Raw genomic sequence first — 27,038 nt, 5'->3', positions numbered from 1 at the left:
AACGAGGGGCATGTGTTCCAGCCCGAGGTGGTAGAACTAAAATAATTTTAAAACTTCTATTTTTTTTCAAATGATCTTGTTATACTTTTGTGGGCCTGCTAGTTCTGGTTGATTTCTGGACATCCAGTTCTATCTGCCGGTTTCTTCAGACGTTTTTTGTCGCTAAATTTTTAACCTCATTGTGAATCCAATTTTTGTTCTTTTTTCGTGTACGATGTTTTTCAGGGACGTGATTGTTCAATGCTTCAATGTTCATTTCGTGGATTTTTTTGTAGGCGCTGTCTAGGGGTAAGAGTTCTAAGCTTCTTCTACTGACCTTATAATGACGTTTGAAATCCTTTTCGAGTCTTTGTTGTAGAAGGATTACCCAGGCTATGCCAATTGCGGCTTTTTAGAGCTTTAATATAGTTTTTCTGGGCTGCCATCGAGGTCAAAAGATCCTTCCTCTGTGTGATGATCTGTTACACAGGCTGATGTAACTTGTTTCTATAAAAAAGCTGTAAAAAGTTAAACAGAAAAAACTGAAAAAAACTGGAACGTCAATGACTGTACCTCTACCGTTTGATACCCGTGTTAGCTCATTATTTTTTGATATACTGAGATCGTTTCCGGCAAATTTTAAAATTCCGATTTTAAAACTTTCACATTTTGCTGTTTATTAAAATCCCCACAAAGAACGTGTTTTGGTTCTGGGTCTACCATTAGGCTGTCGAGATATCTTCCAATCAACAAGAAATTGGCTCCATTAATGCAATTTGTTGGCATTGTAAATACGTGAAAACCATATTTGTTCTTTTAAGATTTCAATTCAACTGTTAATAGTTCAACAATTAGTTTCTAACTTAACTATCTGGCAATCTGTGTTGTTTTTTAAGAAGAACGTAACACCACCCCCTTTTTTATAAATGCTTTTTTATAATGATTTGATAACCATCCAAAGAAAAATAGTTATTGTTGTAGTTAAGATTGGCCCATGTCTCTCACAGACAAACCGCTTCTGGTTTCTGAGACAAGTTATTGGAGTGTAAAATTCAAACTCGTCTAAATTCTTAGATACTGATCGGATGTTTTGAAGCACAAATCTGAAATCACTGGAATAGTGCTGAAACAGTTTTTTTATTTTGAGGTCATCTTTGTAGTAAGAGGTCTGATGAAAAGTTGTTACCTTAAATCTTGAGTTTTGCTCTTATTACATACATTAAAGAATCCAAACGAAAGTAGTTGAGTTAAGTTTTAGCTTGTAATTAGAGTTACTGAGTACTTGATACGTCATTGTTTTTATTCCTTATGAATACTATGTCATTTGTTTGCAGGTCAGTTAATAACGTAGAAGCTATTTCGAAATGCTTTTTTCGTTTTATAGAACTGATTGTGTCCAAATCTGTGTTGTTAATTTTGACAAATTTTGTTTCTTCTCTACCGTTTTCAACTAACTTTACCGAGACAGCGCAATTGTGTGCTGCAGTGATCACATTCCTTTTATCTGCTTTGTTTTGGATCTGAGCTCCACACTCTGGAAGGGGCTCGTTGAGATACATGAATTTGTTGTTTATCCTGTTTTTTTGAGTAGTTTTTTTCATCCAGGTTGTTTGTCTGGAAAATAAATACTTTTGCAATTTACTCTTGGCAGTTGGTACTCGTTTCCAGAATTAGGAATAATGTGACACTCTTTAATATTATCCTCAGTAGTTTCGACCCGCAAGAATTTCTTTTAAAAAAATTAAGTTTTGGTTACATTAAAATCTTGTCGAGCATCGAAAGGCTGATTTACGATTAGCAACAAATCTTTGCGTGTATCTCTTCTGCTCTCTTAGTCAATCGTTAATGTTTTTTTGCTGTGCCCTGAGTTCCCTAATTTCTTTGTCCTGTAATGTTTTTTGCTTTCAGTATTTCATTTTCCTTTTTCAATGCGCTTCTGTGTCTTGGACGGAGCTCTGATGCTAGGGGGGTTGACGAAGATGATGTAGCATCCATCTCCATTGCCGAATGACAAAAAATAAAGTAAACAGCAAACGATAACACTCAAATAGGAATATTGTGCATTAGGAATGTAACAGCAAAGAACGTTCTTTCCGAGGAAGCATATTAAATTTTTGCACAACGTTTCACTGAAGGTCAACCGGCTGCTCTTCAGTTGTTCTGGTTCTTGTTCAAAAGAGGTTTAATATAGCTTCTTCGATAAAAGCCCGTGTTTTGAGACTTTCTCTTATAAGAGGTTGTCTAATTGAACCCCGGTCTATGCAATGAAAAACTCTAGCCTAAACCGAGTTGTGTTGAATTTATTTCTGAAATATAAGGCTGTGGTAATTAACTGCCTTTCTGTGGTGTTTATAGACAATTGTTGCCATTAATACATATTTGTAATCTTAAAACAAACCTTTTCAGGGCTATTTTTTCCTTTTTTTCAAGTTACTTTGATGTATGTTGCGCTACACTTTGGTTAAGATGAAACATCTATTATTATAAAACCAGTCTCATTTTAGTCTGTACATGGCTCAGAATGTTCCAACATAGTCAGTGATAAAAAATGACATGCAAAACAGATTTTGTATGACAAAAAGCCAAAAAGACAGCCGAATGCGATTTTTGCGTTCCTCGAAAATGTATTTTTTTAATTAACTTGTATTTTCAAATCCACTTTTTTCAAATCAACCATTTTTTTCCAATTGACGAATTAACTTGTAAAATTGTCAGAAAATTTTTTTTTGCTTGAACTTTTCTCTTTAGTTTGAGCTGTTTATTTTTATATCACTCTCAAAAATCAAAAGCTGTTCGTTAAAACTCGCAAGACAAATAGAACAACAAAAAAGTTTTCAGCGAAGCTTTAAAATTATTAACTTTGCACAGATATTCATATGCACGTCTGAAAATCTAGTAGCTATTTGTCAAAGCGCACACTAGACTAGATTCTGAAGCTGAACAACTCAGCCACATTTAAAATTATGGGATAATTAAAAACTTTTTGAAAGCGATTCCGATCTTGAGAACTATTTAGCTGTTGTTTGACATTGTTGTGATTGTCATAATGAATAGCTACCTTTGTTTGTAACAAGAAATTTGTTTTTTTTTCCATCAGGCTAACTATATTAATCAGATCAATCGGTCGTAAATAAGTTGAGCTAAGTTCCAGAAAATAACTATTGCGCCTACATTGGCTCTCAAGGGTAATTTTGCAGTGTTTTTTTTCTGTCTATATAAATGACCAACCCAACAATTTTCTCAAAGAGTGTTATTTATACGCGGATCATACAAAATTCATCAGCACTAAGGACAATAAAAAACAGCGGGAAAAAGTTATTGAAAACGCTCTTATTTGGGGCAAGTAGAATAGCTTAAAGACCGCTTTTGATAAAATTTAAAGCATTCAGTTTTCTAGTTGTGTTAACGTTTTAAATCAAATCAAGCACATTGTGCTTCTTCCCACCAATGAAATCATATCACAGGAAAGACACTTCAAGGACCTTGGCATGTATTGTTCAGAAAATTTATCTAGAGAATAATATCAACTTGTCTTCATGGATCTTGTTTATTTAAACAAAATTGTGACAAGTAAACTTCCTTTTTGGGCAGAACAGTTTTGGGAAGTGAAAAGCCCTCCCAAATTCAAAGAGAAGTCAGAGAATATTTATTTGTTTAGCTAAGATGAATTTTAACTACAAATCATACCAAAATGGATGGACCGCGTTTGAGAGAAATCAAATTCATGCCCCGCTAGGTACTTGCTAAGCATGGTGAAACCAAGCTTAATGAAATTCATTATTTGTATTGTTCTTACATAGCGCACGGAAATTGGCTTTTCAGTAAATAGAGAAACCGGACTTACCTTCAAGTTACAACTTCAGGACCCTCTTATGTAAATTATTGAACCTGGGGCTAGTATTATGAAAACCCAATTTGACAGGCTAGAAAACGGAATGTTTCAAAATTAGCGCACACTTATGCATCATCAGATTTGCTATGATGGGCAAGAACACATTTTTGGTATCATTTTTTGTCTTTCTTGCAATGCCTTTTTTGATTGCCCTCTTGGTCTCCGTAGCTATAAATTGTGTTGTGTGTTATTTAGTGCGTTACCATGTCAACTGGTATATAAAGAGAGAGAGAGAGAACACTTTATTTTGTACATGCATACCAGTAGTAACGTTTACACCATGGAAGATCGGGGGGGTTGTCATCCCATGTAAGAGATAGGGTTGTCCTGAGGACAACCCTACCTTTTGCATTGGGAAGGACAACCCAACCCGATACATGCGCTATGACAACTCAACCTTTTGCATGGGATAGGACAACCCAACCTTTTACATGCAGAGACAGCTCCCTTCCGGCCGAATTATTATCCAAACCTATTCCCCCTCCATTTCCCGCTTTTGAAGGAATTATTCAGTTTATGCCGAATTATTATCCAAACATTTCCCCCTCCTTTGAGGGAATTATTTATTCTTATTAAAGAGTGAAATATTTAGACTTATCAGAAAGACTGGATATAAACTGTGAATTTACTGTAGAACCAAACCACGCAATTTGCCCAAATCTAGCAATTGAAATTTAGCTAAACAACACAAACTTGGGTTGAGAAATTGAACCAAAACTGAACACAAAATCTGTACAATCGAAAGGTTACAAATCACGACAAAACGCATTGTTACTGAAACCAGTGTTAAGCACGGGTAGGTTAGAGTTTTGAAATGGGTTTTGAACAAAAATTGAGCCATTTTTAACGAAAAATTACAACAAAATTATCACAAAATGAAGGAAAAAATGCAAATATTTAAATCATTTGAATTGTCATAGGGAAAATATATACAATTGGGGATAAAATAGAGTAGGTTAAACAGTTTTAATTGAAATATAAGTCATAGAACACAATCTTAACAATTACAGACGTAAAAATAAGGCTGAAAATTGCTGTTTTTTATGTGCGTCGACCCCTTTTACGCGGTGGTATTGCTTCTTCCTCCTCCGAATCGGTTATTTTTCTTCCGTCCTCAGATTCAACAGCTTCATAATCTATGAATGGACAATTGATTGGAGATTCTTCGTCAATTACTGCCTCGAAATCGACATTATCGTCACTATCCAAGTCCGATTCGTTTATTATTCTGTTGAATCCGGGATCAGGGGGCTCCCAACTTTCAAGGGCAGGATCGGGTGGCTGCCAACTTTCAGTAGAAGCAGGGAGCGTGCTGTCCGACTCATTATCCGTTTCCCATTCTTCCCCAAAGAGATCCTCGATTTCATCTTGCGTCGGTGCATCCCACTCTGGATCACTTTCAAGATCAGTGGCTTCAATTGCGTCGGCATGACTGTACGGCAAAGTTTTTATACCGCCCTCAAGAATGAAACGTTTGTCATCGAAGGGACTCAGGGACAGTTTATTAATTGAAACAGTCTGTAGAACGTGACGGTCTTACACAATTCTGTTGTTCGGTGTTCGTAGTGTAGATGAGAGGAACAGAGCGTCTTTGTATTTCTGGTGCGTTAATTGTTCCCTGGCAGCTCTGGTAACACCTTTTGCAGAGATTTTTTGGGAATTTAAATACAAAAAAAGTTACGAGAAGTTTTATCTATTTGTCCTCAGAAAGTTTTTACAAAGAAATGCTTGCTTGCTTCTCTTAAAGTTTTGTGTGATGTATGTGTGATAATGACTAACCATAATAACACCAAAGTTATAAATGAACATAAATCTGTGTTACCTGTTGAAGTTCGGCTTCAGCGAAACAAACTCGTCAATGTGTTTTCCGGCGAATTCATCTTTGTATTTGAGAACGACGAGTTTGTTGTTGTTGTTGAAAAGTTGATGCTCCTTAGGGTAATTTGAAAAATCAAACTCCGACAAAATAGTGGGTTTTGCTGCTAATTCCTTGTAGAAGTCGTCAGATCGAATTTCATATAAAAGACTGTCTGTGTCAGAATATAGCAGGCGACAATCAAAATTCAGCTTCATTATATTATAGTGAAACCTATACATTTGAAATTTAGCTAATTCTAGAATTGTCGCGCCAACAATTGTTGGCTTATCCAAAAAGATTCTCTTTGGGTCGTGCGTGATAGCAGCTAAATTTTCGCCGAAAATTTTGAATGTCTTGAAGGTAAAGCGTGAGACATTCTGGAGCACTTGATCTGCATTCTGCGCTAAGGTAAGTTTCATTCTCCTTCTTTTTGACTCACAGGTTTTACCATAAGCGCTATTGTTCATAAGTTTGAACAAATTTTCTTCGAATTTGTTCCGCGCGGTCTTTCTTTTTTCCGTGTTTAATCTGATATAGGGCTCCATCCAGTTTTCTTGCGAGAATTGGAGCACGCGATGTACTCTGTCAACGACCAGACCAAGTTGTACATAAAGTTGAAGATTCCGGTAATGGAGCGTGTATCGCTTTTTGTCCGTAACGGTTTGTAGTAACTTGGGGACAGATTACCGCGGCATGTTGACATTGAACTTCAACTCTCTCTGGTAAGTGCTCAACCACTCATCGGGTACTATTTCCTTTGTTGGCGCGAGAGGGAAATCACGATGGAGGTCTCGTATATTGTGTGGGTACATCAAATCTACTTCAAGGATGTAACCTATGGGAGAATCTGTTGGTGTATTGAGTACCTGCTCGAGAGGGACTTCCACCAGCAAAAAGTCACCAACGGGTAGATGCTCTGTTTTCATGACGCCACCATACAAGTTGTTAGCATCTACCATGAAACCAAAAGTCGACTCGAGCGCACTGTCGTAATTCTCCATATACTTGTTGTTCGCCTTGAAGTAACGTTCATCGTACACCGATGCGAGACCTCCTCTATTCATATTTTCAACAATTTTCAGATGTTCCCTATTTGTCAACAATTGAATATTGGCCCGGCAAATTTTAAGAAATGCAGCACCAGCAAGGTTTGAGGCACTGTAGTGATGTGCACAGTTCAGTCCATATGTGTTCATACACAGTCTTCGAAACTCTTCAAACACGCACGCAAGCAACAGTGTATCGCACTTCAGATATAAGTTATGATATCCTTCAAGGTTACAACATTGGAAAGTATCAAAAACAGTTTTTGCTTTTTGCAGTTCATCCTCTGTTATTTGTAATTTTCCATTGTCTAGGCTGTTTTTCCACTTCTCGAGTGGAGGAAGTTCTGTTTCTGCGATTTTTGAGCGGTCAGTCATGTACGAATAGGGGTATATTCCTTTCTCTTTAATCAAATTTAGAGCATCAGCTGACAGGTCACTATCGAACATTGAATCGAAAATTGCGAAAGCCGAAGCGGGCAGGTTAGCAACTAATTTTTCTAAGGATGAAGTTAAAAACTTGAAAGAATCGATGAAACGTAAATATTCGTAAATTTTTCTGACTTTTCCATCTCTCCCCGTGACTGTTTTGATTAGGACACCGAACGTCATCGATATGTACTTCTCATCTGTAGATGGGATGACGCTTATTGTTGTTGTTGGTTCAATTTCTCGAAGTGCCAAGCATACGTGGTGAAGGTCGTAGTTAGCGATGTTGTGACCAATTACGGGAGTGAAATTGATTGTGCGTCTTATCCAGTTGCACTTTTCATGTGCAAAACCAAGGAAATCCCCGCGGTGGTGGCAATGGTCTAACACTTTTGTATCTTCGGGTCCGAAAGGTTTTTCACATATCCAACAGTCAATTATACTACTTCGATTTGGTACTTGTTGTCCCAAATATATCGGAAAGCGTCTCTTTGCATAGTATACTTCTCGCGCCATCTCATGTAGTTTTTTAATGAAATTTGTCATGCAGTTTTTGGAGTTGTCGATAACGAATTCTTTTGGTGTTGAAAAACCGTTCTCAATCAAAGTTAGAGCAAAGCCGGAGGGTATGTGTTGTTCGATAACTTCAGTTGAAGACGCGTCCGGATTAGCTGGACAAGATGATACTGGCATTAGAAACGACTCAAAGTCAAAGTAAATAGTAAATGGAGCAAACCATCGGGCCTTAAAATTTTTGAACCGGAAAGAATTTTTATCATCGCCGGGCATCTTTATTGTTGCTGGTGCATGGTTTCGACATGCATCATCGTGAACTTGACGTTGCTCTTCAGAGTGGGAAAAAGCAAAACAGTTCCTGCATAGACGCAAGCTGTTTGTGAACTGTTTTTCTTTCACAGTGCATACCAGTTTAATGAGGTTATTGATAAGAACATAATGATGTACACCTTCGTTAAACAGGAGTAGAAGATCCATCGTTGGTTCGATGTTTCTGTTATTAGAAACGTACATAGGAAGGAGGTCTCCTTTTGAAAATTGAAATACATTGACCTGCACGTCATTCATGATTTCGAACTGATGTATATCGTGAAAGCCCATGGGCATAGAAAACTCACCACGGGGTTTGGTAGCCTCAGGTTTCCTATATGTAGCCGGGTTAGTCATTTGTGTTCTGATGTCTCGGGAAGGGTCAGCTAAGTTTGGTCCGTGCCGTTCGTGGTACCATGCGGTGTAGCAGTAGTTGAAACATTCGAAATCATCATGGTTGCGTATATTCAGTAAATACCGTTGATTGCGAAGACAGAGGGGCAGCTCAATAAAAGATGAACCACGTATTGGCGAAAATTTAGCGAATTTTAAATCAACCCACAGAATTTTTTGAAGAATCCAACCACTTCCATTAGATGCGAACACGAAGAGGACGGTAAGCATCTTTTCCACCATGTGAAAAAACGTTTCGTTAGACAATCGATGATGAACAGGTGTCATTTCAGAATTGGCGTAGATATCAATATCTGATGCTTCTCCGTTGTCGCGCGCTTCTTTATGAAGTGATAGTTTCGCACTGAATTGAACTTTTTGTGGACCTTCGTTCAATGTTTTTTGTTCTATAATGTCACTGATTTCATCTCTCTGAGCAGTCATGAAATCGAGAAGGCCAACGGTGTTGTTACTATCTACAATACGATAAGACTGGAGACTCTTTCTAAAGGCTGACTCTGTGAGGGTACCTCGTTGTTGTTGTTGTTGTTGTTGTTGTTGTTGTTGTTGTTGTTGTTGTTGTTGTTCTTGTTGTTGTTGTTGTTGTTGTTGTTGTTGTCGTTGTTGTTGTTGTTGTTGTTGTTGTTGTTGTTGTCCCTGTTGATGCACAATTGGATTGACAATTCTCGAGTTGTTAAGAACAGGTAACACGGGTTGTTTTCTGATGTGTTCGTTAAACGAGTTTTTGTCGTTGAAAGCAAGATTACAATAATGACAAAGATTTGTATATCTGCCATGGCAGTCAGAGAGGTGACTTTGAATTTCAGATAATTGACGGCGAGTAACTGGACAAATTGAACAGCGGTATACGGGTATACCTTTCTCGTCAGCATGAACAGTGCGTTCATGACGAGCACGGTTACTTTTGTTGCTGTAAACGTTGTCACAAAAGTTACACTTTTCTGGCATTTTCAAGATAATTTTGAACAAACGGTTTCTCAATGCAAGAGTTCTCAAATATGGCTGATTTCAATCTTAGCTCACTGTTATGCTGTGCAAAGTTTGAAAGTTTGCGCGCGCAAATTTGAATTTGAAATTAGCCAATGAAATTGAAGTAAAATTGAAAGCGCGCCAAAAATCAAATTCAAACTTAAAAATGACTATCACTCAGTCAAAGCAGAGACAGAAGTTGAACAACAAAAAAATGGTTTAAAAAGCATGCAGATTGAATGTACCTTCCATTTTTATTGTTTTAATATACAATTAAAAATAACTTTAGTAAAAGTTGAAAATTTCGAAATTGATAAAGTTCTTGTTACATGTCGCGGAAGCATGCATGCTAAGGAGAATATAAAGGCATCTACACTAAGGGTCTATATTAAGGTATATCATACAAGAAAACAAGTCCTGGAGTCACCAAGGCTATCAGGAAACATCAGTTGAAACTGCATCGAAAGCCGAGTTTTTTCAGAAGTCTTTAACCTTTAAATAAAGGACTTTACCAGGGGTTCATGTGTTGGCAAATATGACTGAGAAGCACAGGAGGACCTCTTTGTTGATGGAGTGTTCCTATATGAAACTTTTGTGTAAACAATTGAAAGAAAACATCACTTTTTTTAAATTTTTCAATTTTTTTGATCAAAAGGATTAAGGGGATTAGGCTTTTTCTCCTAGAATAAAGAAAAACGTTATACGTATGTTACTTCATCAGCTCTCTAACAGGTTCCCATTACAGAAAAACTTCTGTTTAGTAAGGGTAAAAATGTCTCCTTCATGTTAAAAAATAGCATTTTTTCACTTTTAGGGATTAAGAGGGATTAACTAAAATAACAAAAGAAAAAATGCAAAAAAAACCATGTTGCAGTAACTTTTTTAACCTGGAACTACAGAGATCTTTGATAGCGGGGACAATTGTCCATCGTATGAGCCTATCCCCGTTCATTTGAGATAAATTTTTCATTGCTTTCGGATCATTACAAAAAAATATTTTGTTATTTTTGTAAAAATTGTTGAAAAAAAGACTGTTTTTGATAGAAAGATGGTACCTGTTACAGCGATCAATAGCATACTACTCATTGGAATCATTGCTAAGTCACTCTTGTTTTGGATGATTATGAGTTTCAGCTGATATAAAGCAAAAAAAAAGTTTTTTTTTGATTTCAAGAAAAACGGTCAAAGTATTTATGCAAAGAATACAAATTTGAAAGTTTTAAACTTTTGTTTAGTGAAAAAAGTAAAAGAACAAACACTGAACCATTCTCACTGGAATTTCAATGCTGGCAAAAGCTCCTTGTTTTACCACAAAATCACCAGAATGATAATTTCAGTTGTTAACCATTTTTTGTTGAATTTTAGATTCGCCCTTAAAATTCAAAGTTTTTTTTGCAAACTTTTCCTCCAAACAAGAGCTTTTCACTAAAAACCTAATTGAAGCAAAGATATTCCTCGGTTTCCTGATTAATTATCGTTCTTTCTCTTATTATTTATCGTTTTTGTAAATTCTTCATTTTTTTTGAAATATTTCAAAAAATTTCATTTTTTGAAATATTTCAAAAAATTTCATTTTTTGAACTATGATTTGAACAAACCTTAAAACATAAAATAGACAAATCTAATAAATAAAGAGCGGTAGAAATCTATATTCAATTTCCTCAAAGTGCAGTGTTCATTTGGGACATGATTGAGCTTGTTCAATTCCTTATGAAAAGGTTGAAGATCTTTATTGTGAATTAAGACTATATCAAAAATTGTACAAATGTAATCAACACAATTGAATAAATGTCAGACACACAATTGAATGAATGTCAGATACACAATTGAATGAATGTCATATACACAACAATTGAGCAATCTAAAGCACGCATATATTTATAGTTTTAGTTTTAAATATCAAATATATCCATCAGGTTGCTTTCTGGTCTTCGTTTTTTAGGAGCAGCACAAACTTGCGGTGTCTCAACGCTTTCCGGCGTTTCAAATAGGGCTGAATTCGATTGCTGTGGGGTATGAAAGCTTGTCCCGGATAGAATGTTCAAGTCGAAATCTTGATTTCGGTTGCAAAACTTTTGTTGATAACTTTTACTGATTTCCGCAAACAGGGATGGGCTAGGAGTCGGTGTAACTGTAGGACTAGGGTCCACTGCAGGCGTCACTGGCACACTTGTGAGACTGGTGGGAGAATCGGGCGCAGACTTGAGTCCCCACATATCTGCTAATTCGTCGCATGCTCGATAAACTCCGAGTTGATTTTCACAAAGTGGAACACACAATCGTAGCGATAGAATATCCTCCGCACTTCGTCTGTCAAGGTATCAACATCGTGATTCTCGAAAGCAGGCGTAGTTTTGGGAGGCAATAACCCATCCGAAGTAATAATGCTGCTCTCAGAAGGCTCCGTTTTGTTAGGTAGAGCTGCAATTGCATTGATCAAGAGTTTTGGAATTAGACAATGCTGGTATACTGTCCAAACATCGCCAATTTTTTTCTGTTGAATCAAGACGACAAAGTTTTCGTACAATGTCTGATAAACAAGAGTTCGTTCTCGGGAAATTGCAGATTCAGAAAGAATTTTTACAGACATTATAACGATCAAAATATAACACTTGTTTCAAGTAGAGAGTGAAATTGTTTAGCAAGAGGAACCAAAAAATGTTTCAAGTAGAGATTGACTGTTTAGCAAGAAGAACCAAAAGAAATGAACGCAATAATTTTAGTGGTGCTAATACGTTTTTAACACACCGCTGATCTAGGATCACATTTGTTTTTAATTTCGAATTAATATAACGTAGAAACCAAGTTAACTTTGCATTGCATTTCTTATCTAGGTTAACAACTGTTTTGAATTACTTATACTGTACGTTCCCACTAAATTCAACGTTTTATTCACGTCACACCTAGGGTCACATCTCTTTTTAATTTTCATGTGCTATAACGTTATAACCAGTTGAATTATATTGGTTTCAATTCTTATCTAGGTTAACATCTGTTTTGAATTTTGTGCACGTTCACGCTAAATTCAACCTGTGGTTGTCACACCTAGGGTCACATCTGTTTCAGTTTTTGTGGTACCACCAACAATTTCAGTAGGGAAACCTTATCTAGGGTCACATCTGAAATTAATTATGTAATCCAATGTGAATGCAAGAGACAGAATCAAGTACGCCATAGGCGTACTTGACTCTGTATTCACATGTCAGCTGGATTTAATCAGACAAAATGACTACACTCGTTAATCCCAACTTGCCGCCGCCATTAGTTTGAATATTTACACATTAGAGTACCTGAAAGTGATAAAAACAAGTTGCACACTATGCCTTTTACTTCCACTAAAGATACAGAATTTGGAGATTGTTATTTTGATATTTCCAAAACTGATAAGCGTTTAATAAGGGCAACGCTGAAAACTTATGAAAAGACAGGAATGTATGTGTTTCTGAAACTTTTTAAAAAAGCAGCAGAAGAATACGAGTTTGAACAGAGAATTTCGTTAACTCTGCAAGAATTTGGGAGTTTGGTCAATACGGCAGAGAAGATACTTGAATCAGAAGAAAAATCATCTAAAGACTGTTCAACAAAACCGCCACCAAATAAAAGGCCTAAGCTCGAGAGCAAGGATGGTGGAAGCAATGTATGAACGTTCTCCAAGTTATTTCAAACAATTTCAGAAACAATTCAGATTCAAAATTGTTGATCAAAAGCCAACAGACATTACGAGTTTGAATAATTATGCAGTTTGTCCTCACTTTGAGTCTGAGTTTTGCCAAATAGCAACTAACCATTTTCACCTTTTGATTGATAGTTCAACTGATATTGGCTGTACAAAGCAAAACAAATCTTTTGCTGTCCCCTGTCTTTTCACAACTTTCAAACACCTATTTTCAAATTCTTCAAAACTGGAAACGAATGGAGAAGTATTTACAAAAATGAAGTTAGCCGTTGACTTCAATGACAAAACAGGAGAAAAAATTGACCCAGCAACGGTTCACAAGCGTCTTCCAATTTCAAGCACAGCAAAGATGTTGACGATGTCAAAAACGACGGCCACAAAAACTACAGGAATCGCACAGAAAACAATCCACAATACCATCTCAGCAGAAACCGGCCATGAACAAACTCAAACTGATCAAATTTGTACAGAAACTTTAAAACGAGTTGAAAACATTTTAAGTGGTCCTCATTCTGGTGCTTTTTGTAAAGTTATGGACATATTTGTGAGTGGTTATGGAAAATTAGATATTGATTCTGAGTTATTATTTGTTCGTCTTGTATTTGAAGAAAAAAGAAAATTTTGAAAAAAAATTTTATTCAACAGATATTAAAACATCATATGAAGTGCAAAGCGAAGCAATTGAACATCATTAATTTTTACAATTTGTCTTTTACTAAATATAACATGCGCAATATAAATACAAAAAAGTCCACACAGTTCTGAGTTTTGACTCTGAATTGGTTGACATTCGAGAAATTGACATATTTGTGCATTGGTGTCAGAGAGTCTGCGATATAAGTCTCTATAGGCAATAATCGGTTGTCCCAAGGGGTCCGCAAAAATAATTTTTTGTTTCGATTGCATAGAAGAAGCCAGTGTGTACCAGGGTTGTTCGAGGGCGAAGCATTTACGATGAGAAAACTGTTTTTGGGGAATTTTTGGGGAAAGTTGTTGGCAGCGAATACACCACAAAATTTGTATTTCAGTTTTCTACATTTTTGAATTAGGTCATTGATGTCATCTTCATCCATTAGTTGGTTAAAATGTGATTTTTGGAAACCCGGCGCGCAGAATCCACAAAAATTGTGCTAGCTTTTTCGCCAACAATGAATATTTCAATATTGTTGGGCAAGGCAGCCGAAAATTTCAGCTCGATCGAAATTGAGCAATTTGTTAGCTCGGGATGAATAAAATCGTGAGAAGCTTGTTGAGTACTCGTCAAGTCAAAAACCATAATAAAATGGTTCGGGTAGTCCGTCAAACTTATGCCATGACCATTGTCAATATAGGCTAAGTCTGATTTTGTATTGAAGTAAAGTCGTTTGTCATCATTTGTTGATATTGGACTATCAGCGACTGGCATTCCATTTCGATAGATATAAATTTGTTCCAAATCAAATTTTTGGAAATGAAATGGATTCTGTCTGTTGTTACCGAGAAAAGCTTCGTTTGTGTTCAGACATAAAGCTAGTCTTCGGATTGGTTCCCTGGCAAATATATCTTCTTGTTTCCAACTGTGCAGCCCAGTAGAAGCCAAAAATGTTTCTGTTAGGGTTTCAAGGTACGGATAGGAAGCCGGGCTAGAAAGCAAGGCTTTTTCAATGGCCGACACGACGTCATCGTTCAAAGTCATCTTGCGCACATACAAATTTGCCTCGACAATTTTCACTTTATAATGCTTAGCGGCATCATCTGACATAATAACAAAGTCATCAATTGATCTTCGAAAAGTAATTCGAAGAGTTACACCACTCATTAGATGCCTGTCACATGTGAAAAAGTCGACTGCAACCTTTCCGTAAAACGTGCATTCATTTGACTGTCTGACTAAAGCTTTTCTTCTATTTACTTCAGTAGCTGATAAGGCTCCCGGATTTTCCTCATACGAGTAGCCTTGACAAGCTAGCCAAGTGTTTTTTGCGTCTTTGTTGTGTGAAAACTCAGTCTCAATAAAACTTTTGTGAGCATAATTTCCATTTGCATTCGATATTTTTAGTCCGTTGGCTGACACTCTGCAGTCAGAGAACAGTGAATGCAGCACATTATTGCAAAAGTAGGGAGCGTCAGTTTTAGTCACATCTGCAGCAGCTGTACCGTCATATTTTAAATTTGCTTCGGACGACTGAACAATTTTACATTTGATTTCGAGGAATATTTTTTGTAAATCAATAAAGTTGTTTCTATCGCCAGCAACTTCAAATTCCAATATTGGACCATTGGGGCTATACACCGGGCCCAGTTTTTGACAAAAACTTCCATCAAATGTTACTAAGAGGGATGGTTTCTCGAACAGATCGAGGGAACTGTGAGTTGCCTCGGATGGTAATAAATTAGCGATCATCTTTCACCTTTGCAAAAAAATCTGATCGACTTTTTTTTGGAGCTCTTGACTTTGAAATGAATGAGGTTTTACGCTGTTTTGTTAACTTGTTTGAACGGCTTCCAATTTGTTTCCTTGGTCGTTGTTGTCGCGCTCGTCCACCTGTTTGTTTTTTGATAGTGTTTGAGACTGTGTTTTTCAAGGCTTGTTTTGGTGACTTTTTCTTTGAGACTACATCTACAAGTTCGGGAACACCCTGTTTTAAAAGCTCTCTCCCGATACGTTTTGCAGCCGGTAAAATAAAACGTCGAGCCAATGGTAAAGCAACGCGTCCAATTCCCGCTGCTAAAGCCCCAAACCCACTTCCCCTTTGTCTATAGTGTCCGGAGAAGTGCGGCAATGATGTTACCTGATTGGCATAATAGGAATCCATACTAGTCAGAAAACTTTTTGAATTGTAAAGTTAAAATAACTTTACTTGTTCCCGAAAAAGGAACCAATTGTCCTGTCTCAGTGCGAAGCTCAATTGAAATTGATTGTATAGTGTTTGTTTTTTTTATAGTCTTAATTTGAAAAAACAATTCGATGTGTTGGTTCAAGTTCGCACACGCTACCGTTTTTCAGACGTTGTTTTGAATCAATGACACGCAATAACGGAGCTTTTGCATCACCCACATACTGATACTCAATAATGTTTGTGTAAATGAATATTAGGTGCTTTCTCGCGCAAAGATCAGCAGGAAATTCTCCAAAGTATGCTTTTGTCTCATCACTCTTCATTATTCTATTTGATGTAACTGAATCCATTTTGTAACCAATATGTACACCGCGTCCATCTGGAATTCCGGTAAAGCCCACAATGCCAGGTATTTCCTCACTGGGAAAAGTGATTCCTTCATATTTACCAAAAATTATTTCGTATTTTCCAGTACTCTTGATTTCTCGAAACGAAAAATTGGGCAATCCAACTGTTCGCTTGATAGTACCCAGAAGTTGATTAACATTGTCAAAATTACCAGTCATGAAGGACAGTTTTTCTCCATTGTAAGGCCGAGAATTGACACTAGCATCAGACGAAATTTTTTGAGAGTCTTCGTATCCCTTAAGACTGTATGCTATTAAATCTCCATTCACGACGTGCTCAATTTTTGTCGGAAAAATTATTTCACTAAGAGCCACCCTCCAGTCACCAGAGAGTTGAATTTCATCATTGAAAAAATTGCGAAAAGAGGCCAGAGTGTTTGACCCAATTATTTGCAAAGAAGCGGATGAAATAACATGCACAGTGAACTCATCGTCAAAACGATTTCTACTCATTTTCCTTTACACGAACAAGCTTTAATTCTGATTGATAAAATTTTCCTTCTATTTGTTCTTTGTTTGCATCAATGAGGGAATATGATGGCGGAAATAATGTCGGAATATCTGTTATCTCAAAAACTTCGTCAGTAAACGATTGTTCGTAGCCTTTTCTGAAAGCTTTGTCTTTTTTGACAATTCTGACAAAATCTCCAACAAAGAAACGAGGTTTTTGGGAAACAGTTGTTTCAGGACACAAGCCGTGGTACGTCTTTTTTTGTAACTTTGTTTGGTGCAAGCTTAGTTATCCGATTAACACGTGAATTTATTGTTTTCACAAAGTCTTCTAATTTGTCAATGTAGGAATATGTCCATTTTTCTTCAAGGTACCTATGAATGATATTTTTCAGTGAACGAATATTCCGTTCGGCAAAAACAGACTTTTTTCACTAAAAGTGCTATACAAATGAATTGCTCGTGAGTTGCACAGTCTTTTGAAAGCTCCGAGAAATTCTGTTCCATCATCAACCCATACTTTTTCGGGTTGTTTATGTTTGATCATTTTTTTGAATGCATTAGCTGCTTCTGTTGCATATTTTGTCTTCATTGGCTCTACTCTAAGGTACCGTGACAGACAATCAACTGTTACCAAAAGGTACTTAACATCGCGATTGTATTTTGCAAGGTTGTCAACATATGCTGAATCCAATGACCAAATTTCATTGATATCTTTCACAATCACTTTTAGTCTGGGAAATTGCATTCGATACGAGCGGTATTTTGTGAAGGACGGCTTGGTATCTAAATAAGACTTGACTTTTGCTAATGACATTTTGCTGTGTTTTTGTAATCGCTTTGAGCTTCCAAACGATGCAGGACCTCTCAAGTACAGTTGTTCTAAAGTTTTTCTCTCAGAAGACGAAACGAGACCATTTTTTCTGATTGGCCTTTTTTTGCTTTGTCGTTTCGTTTGTTTTCTCTTTTTCTGTTGTGGTTCGTTTTGAAGTACCGAGTCCTGTTTGCGGACTTTGTTGCGTTGGGAAAAATTCTTGTTCGCTCTCATAGCTTTCCAATATTTGCTTGGCGTAAGTGTTTGAGACGAGATCCGGCTCAAGTCGAAGAACTAACAAGATTCTTGAATATGCCTCTTGATCAATTTTCTTGGTTGGTTGTTGCAAATCATACAAAAAAGATGAAACTTGTACATCCGTGGGTTTATTGTCAATGTAAATTAGTTGGCTCTCTTCCCCAATAGTGATTTGGTTTGATTGGAGAATAAAATCAAGTACTATTTCTGCACGTTTGACTTTGTGAGCTTCTTTTAATTTAACGCTTTTCATTATCGACTCAAATGATTCAACTGTAGGCTTTTTTGTAACAATTGGATCCATTTCACTATCATCACTAGAAGCCTCCATTTTTTCTTCCTCGTTAAAAATTGTTGGATCTGTTTGGACCACTCTATCTGCTTTATCTACATCTCGTTCAATATTTGTTGGATCTGTTTGGATCACTCTGTCCATTTTTCCTATATCTTCCCTTAGCTTGTTTCGTTGCATAAGTGATAACTGAATAGCTTTGTTTTTATATTGTGGGTTTTCAATAATTTCGCTCTTTTGGGCTTGTTTTGTTATGAACATTCGTTTTGGAATTAAAATGAACTCTTCTGTATGCATTATAATTTCATCAAGTAGAAATAACAGGAAAGACCAACGGTTTTTAACAGTTCTGATTCTCTGCCAAGAATTCTTTTCTTTTCCCTCAAACCTGTTTGTTTGGATAATATTTTTCGAAATGATTTTTCGTGAATTTCGATTAGCTTTTTATTAATTTCAACATTACCGTTGACTACGTTGAGAAAACACTCGCAGAGAAATCGAATAAAGTTTTTAGAAGCTGTCTTTATCAGTTTTTTTAAGTTCATGTCGCTTGACTGAAGCATTTGCCGCAGCATACATAGTTCTCTCTGTTTCATTTGTTAGATTTGTTATTACAGCTTTCGCAGACGGTAAGTAGAAAATTGATGGTCCTGGAGGCACAATGTTTGAACAATATCGCAAAACGTCCGTAGTCTTCGGGTCTAAATCAATTAATAAATGACCAAAAGGCTGTTTGGTAGCTAGCTCGTAGCTTTCTTTAAGAAATTGTGTGTTGTTGAGCTGTCGACCAATTAAACCAATTTGTTGAACGTCACGTGGTGATTTGAATAAAATAATGTGTGTTGTATTCAAGTCGATTGTTCTCGACCACTTGCTTTGTTGGAATAAATTGTGCTTAACGTAAATAACACTTATATTTTTGTGACGACCTGCAGTCGCAAGTTTAGAAAACTCTTTATCGTTAAAAATTTCTTCGCATGAATCATCAAAAACAAGAAGACAGTCTTCTAACTCTGAGATAATTTCAAAACTTGTAAATTTTTTAAACTGTATATTCAATTTTTTCTCTAAGGACTCAAATTTTGGTTGTTCATGCTGATAGAAATAAAAAATGGATTGAAATTTTGGTGAAAAAGTGTTTTGTAGTGACATTTTGAAAATCAGCTCAGTTTTTCCACAGCAAGATGGACCAGACACTGCCATAAAGAGTCGATCGCTCGTTGAAATAATTTTATTCATAGCTTTGGGTTTGGAAGTGCGTAGCCGACTGTGCAAGAGAGGAGCGAAAACCAAAATGTTGACTCCTCGCAATCCAATTGAAAAAATACCAACTTGATAAGAGATACTACAATAAGAAAAACTATAATGAAAATTTGAGTGAAATAAACAACTTCTGATCGTGGTACTCTTGAATTGCAAAATCTCCAAAATCTCATTTCCTGTTGATTCTCATCAAAAACCAAATCGGTTATGCCACCTCCCGAATCTAACTGATCCGCAGTTGAACTCATGGAGAAAACGTTTTTTTCAAAAATGAATTCAAACAAAATAAATAAATTTAAAAATCAACATGAATATTGTTAGTCTACTACAAAAAATTCATAAGTTGTATAATAAGAGTTTTTGCCCTCTTTTTTGTAATCAACGGTGTAGCTTGCTTTCATGCCATGCTCCATCCCGTAATACGTAACTGACTCCACACATCCTTGTTCTACAAGCTGCTTAATTTCCTTAGGTAGATTGTCATCGTTCAGAGGCACTTGCACTGGAACTGACCGCTTGGGCATAGGTAAAGGGGTTAGATTCATTCTTTGCATTTTCTCTTTCATAGACATGATACAGTTGAAAATATTCTAAGAGTGAAAGATATTTTTTGAAGGATTCTATTTCGGCTCCAGTGCAAACAACTTGCTGTTTCCTCAATACAGTTTGTCCCCGACTGTCAATTTTTTCCTCCTTGACTAGTGTAACAGTCAGTTGATTTTCAGCCGTTAAGCAACTGTAAACGATCACATTTGGAGACAAATTCACTTGGAGTACAGACGGTGCTGTCTTTTCTAATCGACGGTTGTTCATGGATCAGCCAGTAGTAGAACAATTGGGCCTTTTTCCTCGCACAATGTTTGTTTTTCTGTCGTTTTGGGCAAGTTGTTGAATGCAAGTCACAAATTGGGGTCTCCCGATAGAAACTCATATGTTCAATTTTGGTGCATAACAAATCCTCAAGGTTTGTAACTTTTCTCTGAAGCAATTTTTGCAACGTATCAGGTTTCTCTACACCCTTCGCATAAAAATCTGATAGAGGAAATCGAAGCACTACACTCTGAAGAATTTGTTGTAAATAGCAATATGGGTAATCTCCCTTTTCCCAATCCAAACCATGAAGGTATTTTGAAACCCACTGATAAGATTTTTGTTCACTCAAAGTAAGAGAATTGAATGAGTGCGGAGGTGAGAATGAAATTGTATCCGTGTAGTTATTGCAAGTTATGGCTAGCTCTTTCACAATAAAATCAGATTTTTTGCTTCGAAAGCCTTCAAAGTCAAGAACAACCACTCTGGCAGTCAACATTCCAATCGATTGAATAAACGGTTTTTGAAAGTCTTTAAGTAAAAACAAAAGGCAATACCAGTCACATGACCCACATATTCATTTGTGACTGGACAGGGTAAAACGTATGAATAACCGGGTCCCTTTTCACTGTACTCATAAACAAAACCACAAGCGTCATGAAGAATTGCATGTAGTCTTAAAATTTTAAAATTCTTGAAATAAACGTCTAACGAAGAATTGTCAATCCCAATCAATCCACCATACGGTCTCAATTTCAATGCAATTTCCAAATCGAGGTCAGGATCCAAATACAAGCAAGTTGCTAAAAAATACAAAAATCTTTCACCGTATTGCGAATATTCTTTTTTCACTTTCTTGTATATCTCATGAATCCTATCCAAATCCACCGTAGCAATTGTTGTCATCGCGCACTATTTCAGAAATGGTAATTTCTAGACAGTAACCCAATCCACTTAATCCCTTTGTGAAGTCAATAAAGGGGTAAAATGTTTGGATAATAATTCAGCTCGTTCTGCAGCAATATGGTCACCTTTAAGTTGACTATCTCTATCGCCTTGATTAATAACAAAATCACTCTCATATTCATCATCAGTACTAGTTAATAACTTATACATCAATCGATTAGGATGATAAGGATCTATATATTCAAAAGTCCTACCACCACTAGTTTCAAGCTTAACTGAACTAAACAATGCCATCATACCATAATTAACTAATCTGATATTAGCATCATGTTAAAAGTTATGTTGTCCCTTCATGTAAAAGGTTGGGTTGTCCTATCCCATGCAAAAGGTTGGGTTGTCATAGCGCATGCATCGGGTTGGGTTGTCCTTCCCAATGCAAAAGGTAGGGTTGTCCTCAGGACAACCCTATCTCTTACATGGGATGACAACCCCCCCCCCCCCCCCCGATCTTCCATGGTGTAAACGTTACTACTCATACCACATATATGCAGGCAAGACGGGCTTGTATACAAAATGTACATGGTGTACGATCAATCAATGTAAAAAAAACATTTATCAGGAGAAAAGTTAGAACTGACGTCTAACACGGAAGTCCTTCCAACTCGAGCACATCTTAGGAGAAAAGAGATTTTTAATTAAAAATCAATTTAATGATTATGTCTGAGTTGTACATGCACATGGGGGTGGGGAGGCGGTAAAAAATTTGCGCTCACAAAGCCGGTGAGCGGAAATAGAATTGATCCCATTTGGATCCCGTTTTTATTTAGTCTGCTCGTATTTAAACTGTTTGAATGCTGCAGGGAGTGAGTGAATTCACGACTAATCTGTTCATTTTGGCGACCGATGAATCGGGAACACAGAGTCAATTGCAAGTGATCGTGAATGTTGTTAGCGAAATTGGCAGTGGAACCCCTCCAGTATTCCTAGATACCAAGAACGGACAATACATTTACGACGTCCCTGAAAATTATACAGTGGGAACTCCTCTAGTTCCCAGCATAAATGTGCAGCTTGACACCACGGGTACTGGGACAAGCATTTGCCTTTTTGGGCAAGGCTTTCCAAACGAAGAGACTGAGCAATTGTTTGGATACTCGTCTAGCTCTACCACCATGCGAATTCAGTTGAAAAGGTCTTTAGACTTCGACGCGGGTAATAAAAGACACACTTTTGAAGTCAGGTGCCAAGACAGCTCCCGTTCATATCTGGAATCAAGTGTTGTCGTTATTGTTAATGTTCTGGACGTGAACGACTTGATTCCGTTCTTCTCTGATCAATCAAATGAGTTCAGCATTTACGAAGACGCAACAATTGGCGATTTTGTAGGCCAAGTGTCAGCCGATGATGAAGACACAGACACAAATTTGACTTACTCGTTGGTAGCGAGTGAGGGCTTTGAAGCTTCGTGGTTTGTTATTAGCAGTGTATCAGGAGAGATAACAGTAGGCTCGGCGCTACTTCAAGGACAATGGATTGCAACTGCGAAAGTCAATGATGGGGTAACATCGGCAAACAATGATTTGGGGCTACCCAATGAAAGTGAACGCCAGGTAATTCACAATGCTATGTTGTGGTAATTGTGCGTACATTGCATTTCAGTTGCACATTATTCAAAACTGATTGCTTTGGAGTCTTGAAACTTGATCGAATAAATAGAGCAGGGCATCAATTTTCTTGATTATTTTGAAAATCAATTATATATTTTTTATTGTATTGAAAAAAATCACATACTGATACGTTTTTGACGTCTCACCCAATGAGAAGGGAGCGCAAAATTTTGTTTTATCATATGGGTCATTGCGAGAGTGATTTGACTATTCGAGCTGAAGTGATAATAAAAACAATGATCAGTTGTGAACCAGGATTTTACTTTTATTGACGAACTAATCAATTTACCTTCAATTATATTTTTTGGAGAATTGATTTCCATAACTACAAATTGTTATATCCGATTTGCACTCCCGTGACCAACAGCTGTGCGATTATTGTGTACTGTCTCTTTCAAAATGCGCTTACATGTTTTGAAAGCTTGTCTTAAAAATGTTGGCTGAAAATTTTGATGGAAATCTGGAAAACTTTTCTTGTTTACACTGAATTTCCAGCAGCCAATTAAATTTTTCGTGAAAACAAGATAATGTTCGTTGTAATTAATTTTCGGGAACAATGTTTTTTACCAGGTCATTGTGTACATCTTGGACGTGAATGACGAAGCCCCAATAGTGGTTCCTCAAGATGGAAATGAAGCTCAGCCCTTCGAAGTCTCAGAAGCTGCCAATGTGAACTTTGTTATAGCAGGCTTTGATGCACAAGATAACGACACAGATCCCGCTCAAAGCTTCACTTTTTCAATCACACAGGTGAGCTCTCATGTCTTAATGAAGAATTAATGTTTGGTGAACAAAGTTTTAATTAAAGTTTTTTCAATTGGGCAGAATTTTGAAAAGAATTTGTCAAAATCAGCCTTAGGCCTTCATCTATCGTTCACTTAACTTTTTGATAGCCTGTAGTATCGTGTTTGCTTTAGATGACATGTTCTCCGCTCCGTGGAAGAGTTTCAAACTCTTTTCAGACGAAATGCTAGAGCAGCAGATCAGAAAATATTTTCGTAGAATCAGTTTCGAATTAATCAGATGTCATTTGTGAAAACAATTTTTTCTTTGTCAAATCTTTAACGAAAATTTTGGAAACGACCAACTTCTTCGGCCGAAAATCCAAAAAATATCCTAAAAAGATGTGACAACTATTTGTTATCGAGTGAAGGAATCATAGGTGAAAAATTAGTATCCAAAATTGTTTACTGTTCTGCGCACATTTCTGCAAAGTACTTGAAAATCTATTTAAAAGAACGCGACTAAATCAAAGCTAACCACGTAACTGTTATTCCATTATTTACGCCGAAAAATGTTTTCGTTGTACAGGATAGTGGTTACGTACCGTTCACGATCGACAACCAAGGCCTCCTTAAAGTGAGTGATAACTTGGACGTAGACGATGACGCCGCAGTTGATACCTACACCTTCGAAATCCAGGTACGTTTTCCTCGTTTAAGTTGTAACTTTTTCTGCCTTTTCTGTTACACTTCACTGGCTTGTTTTCTGTTGTCTAAAGGGAGCCACATTTTCATTTTTTGCTCTTTTTAGGATTCTGACATTTTGCATGACACAAATACAAGTTGCTTACAAGTTGAGTGAAGCATCATGAAGTTTTCTGGGCGCGTTGTTAGGGCACTTTTTCTGACTCTTGTCTTTGTTCGGAGCTGTTATTAGAGCAATTATGGTTTTTTCAAAGCCTTGGTTCTCATTAGCTGTGACCCAGTTCAGAATTTCTGCCAATAATGCCTTTCTTTATCTCCCAACTGGAATCCACTGAAACAAAAATAGAGACGGAAAAAAATAATAACTAATCTTAAATCTCAAATGAGGAAATGGTTTTAAAAACCGTTGACAGTTGAACTAAAATGAGGGAGAGAACAGAATTGGTAGAATAGAACAACAGGGTTCTTTTTATGTATTTTGTAAATGTCTCCTTGATGCACCACTTTCAAATTAATTTGAAACACTCAAGTGCAACTTTTAAAATGCCCGACTTCTGCAGTGCCAGATTAGAATCCCAGATTTACCCATATTCTGTGTCATGTTTAGAACACTTGGAATTTTCGTGTACCAAGCAAGATTACGTGACTCTTCTGAAGTCAAAGTATGACTCACATCTGAAACCATTACGTGGTTCTCGACAGATTCCCGATTTTCTCTGTAATTTCATAAAAAAAACACTGAATTCCGAGCCCTATCAACGAGTATACAATTGATGTTAGTCCGGCAGTGTAATTACTTAAATGGATTCGAAACAATAAATTTCATCGGATTCACGAGAACATATAAAACACACGAATTTTAAAATGTGAGTAGCGGATAAAACGGGGCTTCCAGCCACCAGTCCAATTTGGCCCATTCCCCCTCACGAATTCGGGGAAATGGGCCAAATCGTCCTGCTAACTGGAAGCCCTGTTTTATCCACTACTATATCCATAATCAAAAATAAAAATGAGGAGGCCATATACACAATACTTCATTTCCCTTTTGTTTTATCCACTATATTCCCATTCTTATACAATTAAAATCTATCATTTCCTGTCTCACTTGGCGTAGTGGTTAGATCATCGAGTCTAGTTAAGTTGCCTTAGCAAACGGAAGGTTTGGGGTTCCTTCCTCACTGACTCCAGTGAACGTTTGGAATTTTCGTGTACCAAGCAAGATTACGTGACTCTTCTGAAGTCAAATTCTGACTCACATCTGAAACCATTACGTGGTTCTCGACAGATTCCCGATTTTTTCTGTAATTTCATAAAAAACACTGAATTTGAGCCATATCTACGAGTATACAATTGATGTTGGTCCGGCAGTGTAATTACTTAAATGGATTCGAAACAATAAATTTCATCGGATTCACGAGAACATATAAAACACACGAATTTTAAAATGTGAGTAGTGGATTAAACGGGGCTTCCAGCCACCAGTCCAATTTGGCCCATTCCCCGTCACGAATTTGGGGAATTGGGCCAAATCGTCCTGCTAACTGAAAGCCCCGTTTTATCCACTACTATATCCATAATCAAAAATGAAAATGAGGCCATATACACATTACTTTGTTTCCCTTTTTTTTTGTTTTATCCACTATATTCCCATTCTTATACAATTAAAGTCTATCATTTCCTGTCTCACTTTGCGTAGTGGTTAAATCATCGAGTCTAGTTAAGTTGCTTTAGCAAACGGAAGATTTGGGGTTCCTTCATCACTGACTCCAGTGAACGTCCCCCGATTTGATGGATTACTATGAAACTAAGTGAGATAAAAAAAACCAAATTCACAGATCTTAAAAAGGGTGATCCCTGCGGTGAGACTGTATATGGGACACACTGTGATGGGTATACAGTCAAAAACACTGAGATCGGTGGAAACACATTGATTAGTGTTTTTCAGTGTAACAGGCACGTAAAACCAAATTGCGAAAATTGATGAAGCGACTTCGTGGATAACTTGAACAAAAATAGCAGCTTAACTCTAAACTTCTATGTTAAATTTTTCGACATAATCCCTGAATCTATCCCCTATATGTTTATATCCGTATCTATGCAGATAAATACATAATCTACACCTAAAATTTTTAAATCTAAATCCGCTGATACGTTGATTTAAATTGCACATAATACAAGTTATATATAGATTAGGATCATTATATTGCATGTTCATATGATTAATATATTGTCTATTCTGAAAGTAACATTTATAGATATAACATTGAAATAAACTATCTAAACATTTGTCACAACACCGGCTCCAAGATTTGTCTTTACAACTATCACATTTTACTGATGTAGACATTTTTAATTTGTGTATTTTCAAAAATGAGTGTGTCCTTACAAAATAAAGATGTATAAGGTAAAAAGCGTAAACTTTTGTTATATTTTTGATTTGGCCTTTGAAACAAGGAAAAAATTTATCAAACACAATTTAAGTGATGAGCACTTATACAGAGCGGGAAAGGAAATGGAAGATGAAACTATGGAGAGGGTGTATGACTCAGAAGAATGTTACTTTCTCAGACCTCAGCCCAAAACTGAGAGTAAAACTAAAACAGAGTGGGCCCAAAACTGAGAATAAACCTAAAACTGTGAGTAAACCTAAAACTGTGAGTAAGCCTAAAATTGAGAGTGATCCTAATATTAACACTAAAGATATTATTAAAACTAAACCCATCACTAAACCTAAAACTAAAACCGAAGATAGTATCTACTCTTGAATTAAGTATGAATGTAAAGAATGTCATGCAGAATTTAAAAATAAAATAGCTCTTATTACCCACTCATATAGTCAT

At 36.7% G+C, this 27,038-nt stretch overlaps 1 protein-coding gene across 3 annotated transcripts in view; it reads left to right on the top strand.

Annotated features, from left to right (window-relative positions):
* The window catches only part of LOC142337418 (putative neural-cadherin 2), a 289,747-nt gene that overhangs the window by 84,999 nt on the left and 177,710 nt on the right, over positions 1-27,038 (top strand). For all 3 annotated transcript variants that reach the window (XM_075386622.1, XM_075386621.1, XM_075386623.1), the window contains exons 14-16: positions 21,965-22,714; positions 23,342-23,521; positions 24,083-24,193. In XM_075386622.1, coding sequence (XP_075242737.1) covers positions 21,965-22,714; positions 23,342-23,521; positions 24,083-24,193 — 1,041 coding nt within the window. The remainder of the gene's footprint in view (positions 1-21,964; positions 22,715-23,341; positions 23,522-24,082; positions 24,194-27,038) is intronic.

This window comes from Convolutriloba macropyga, chromosome 4, assembly GCF_964194025.1.
Source record: "Convolutriloba macropyga chromosome 4, txConMacr16.3, whole genome shotgun sequence".
Classification (NCBI taxonomy): domain Eukaryota; kingdom Metazoa; phylum Xenacoelomorpha; order Acoela; family Convolutidae; genus Convolutriloba; species Convolutriloba macropyga.
This window is presented reverse-complemented; position numbering and strand designations above follow the sequence as displayed.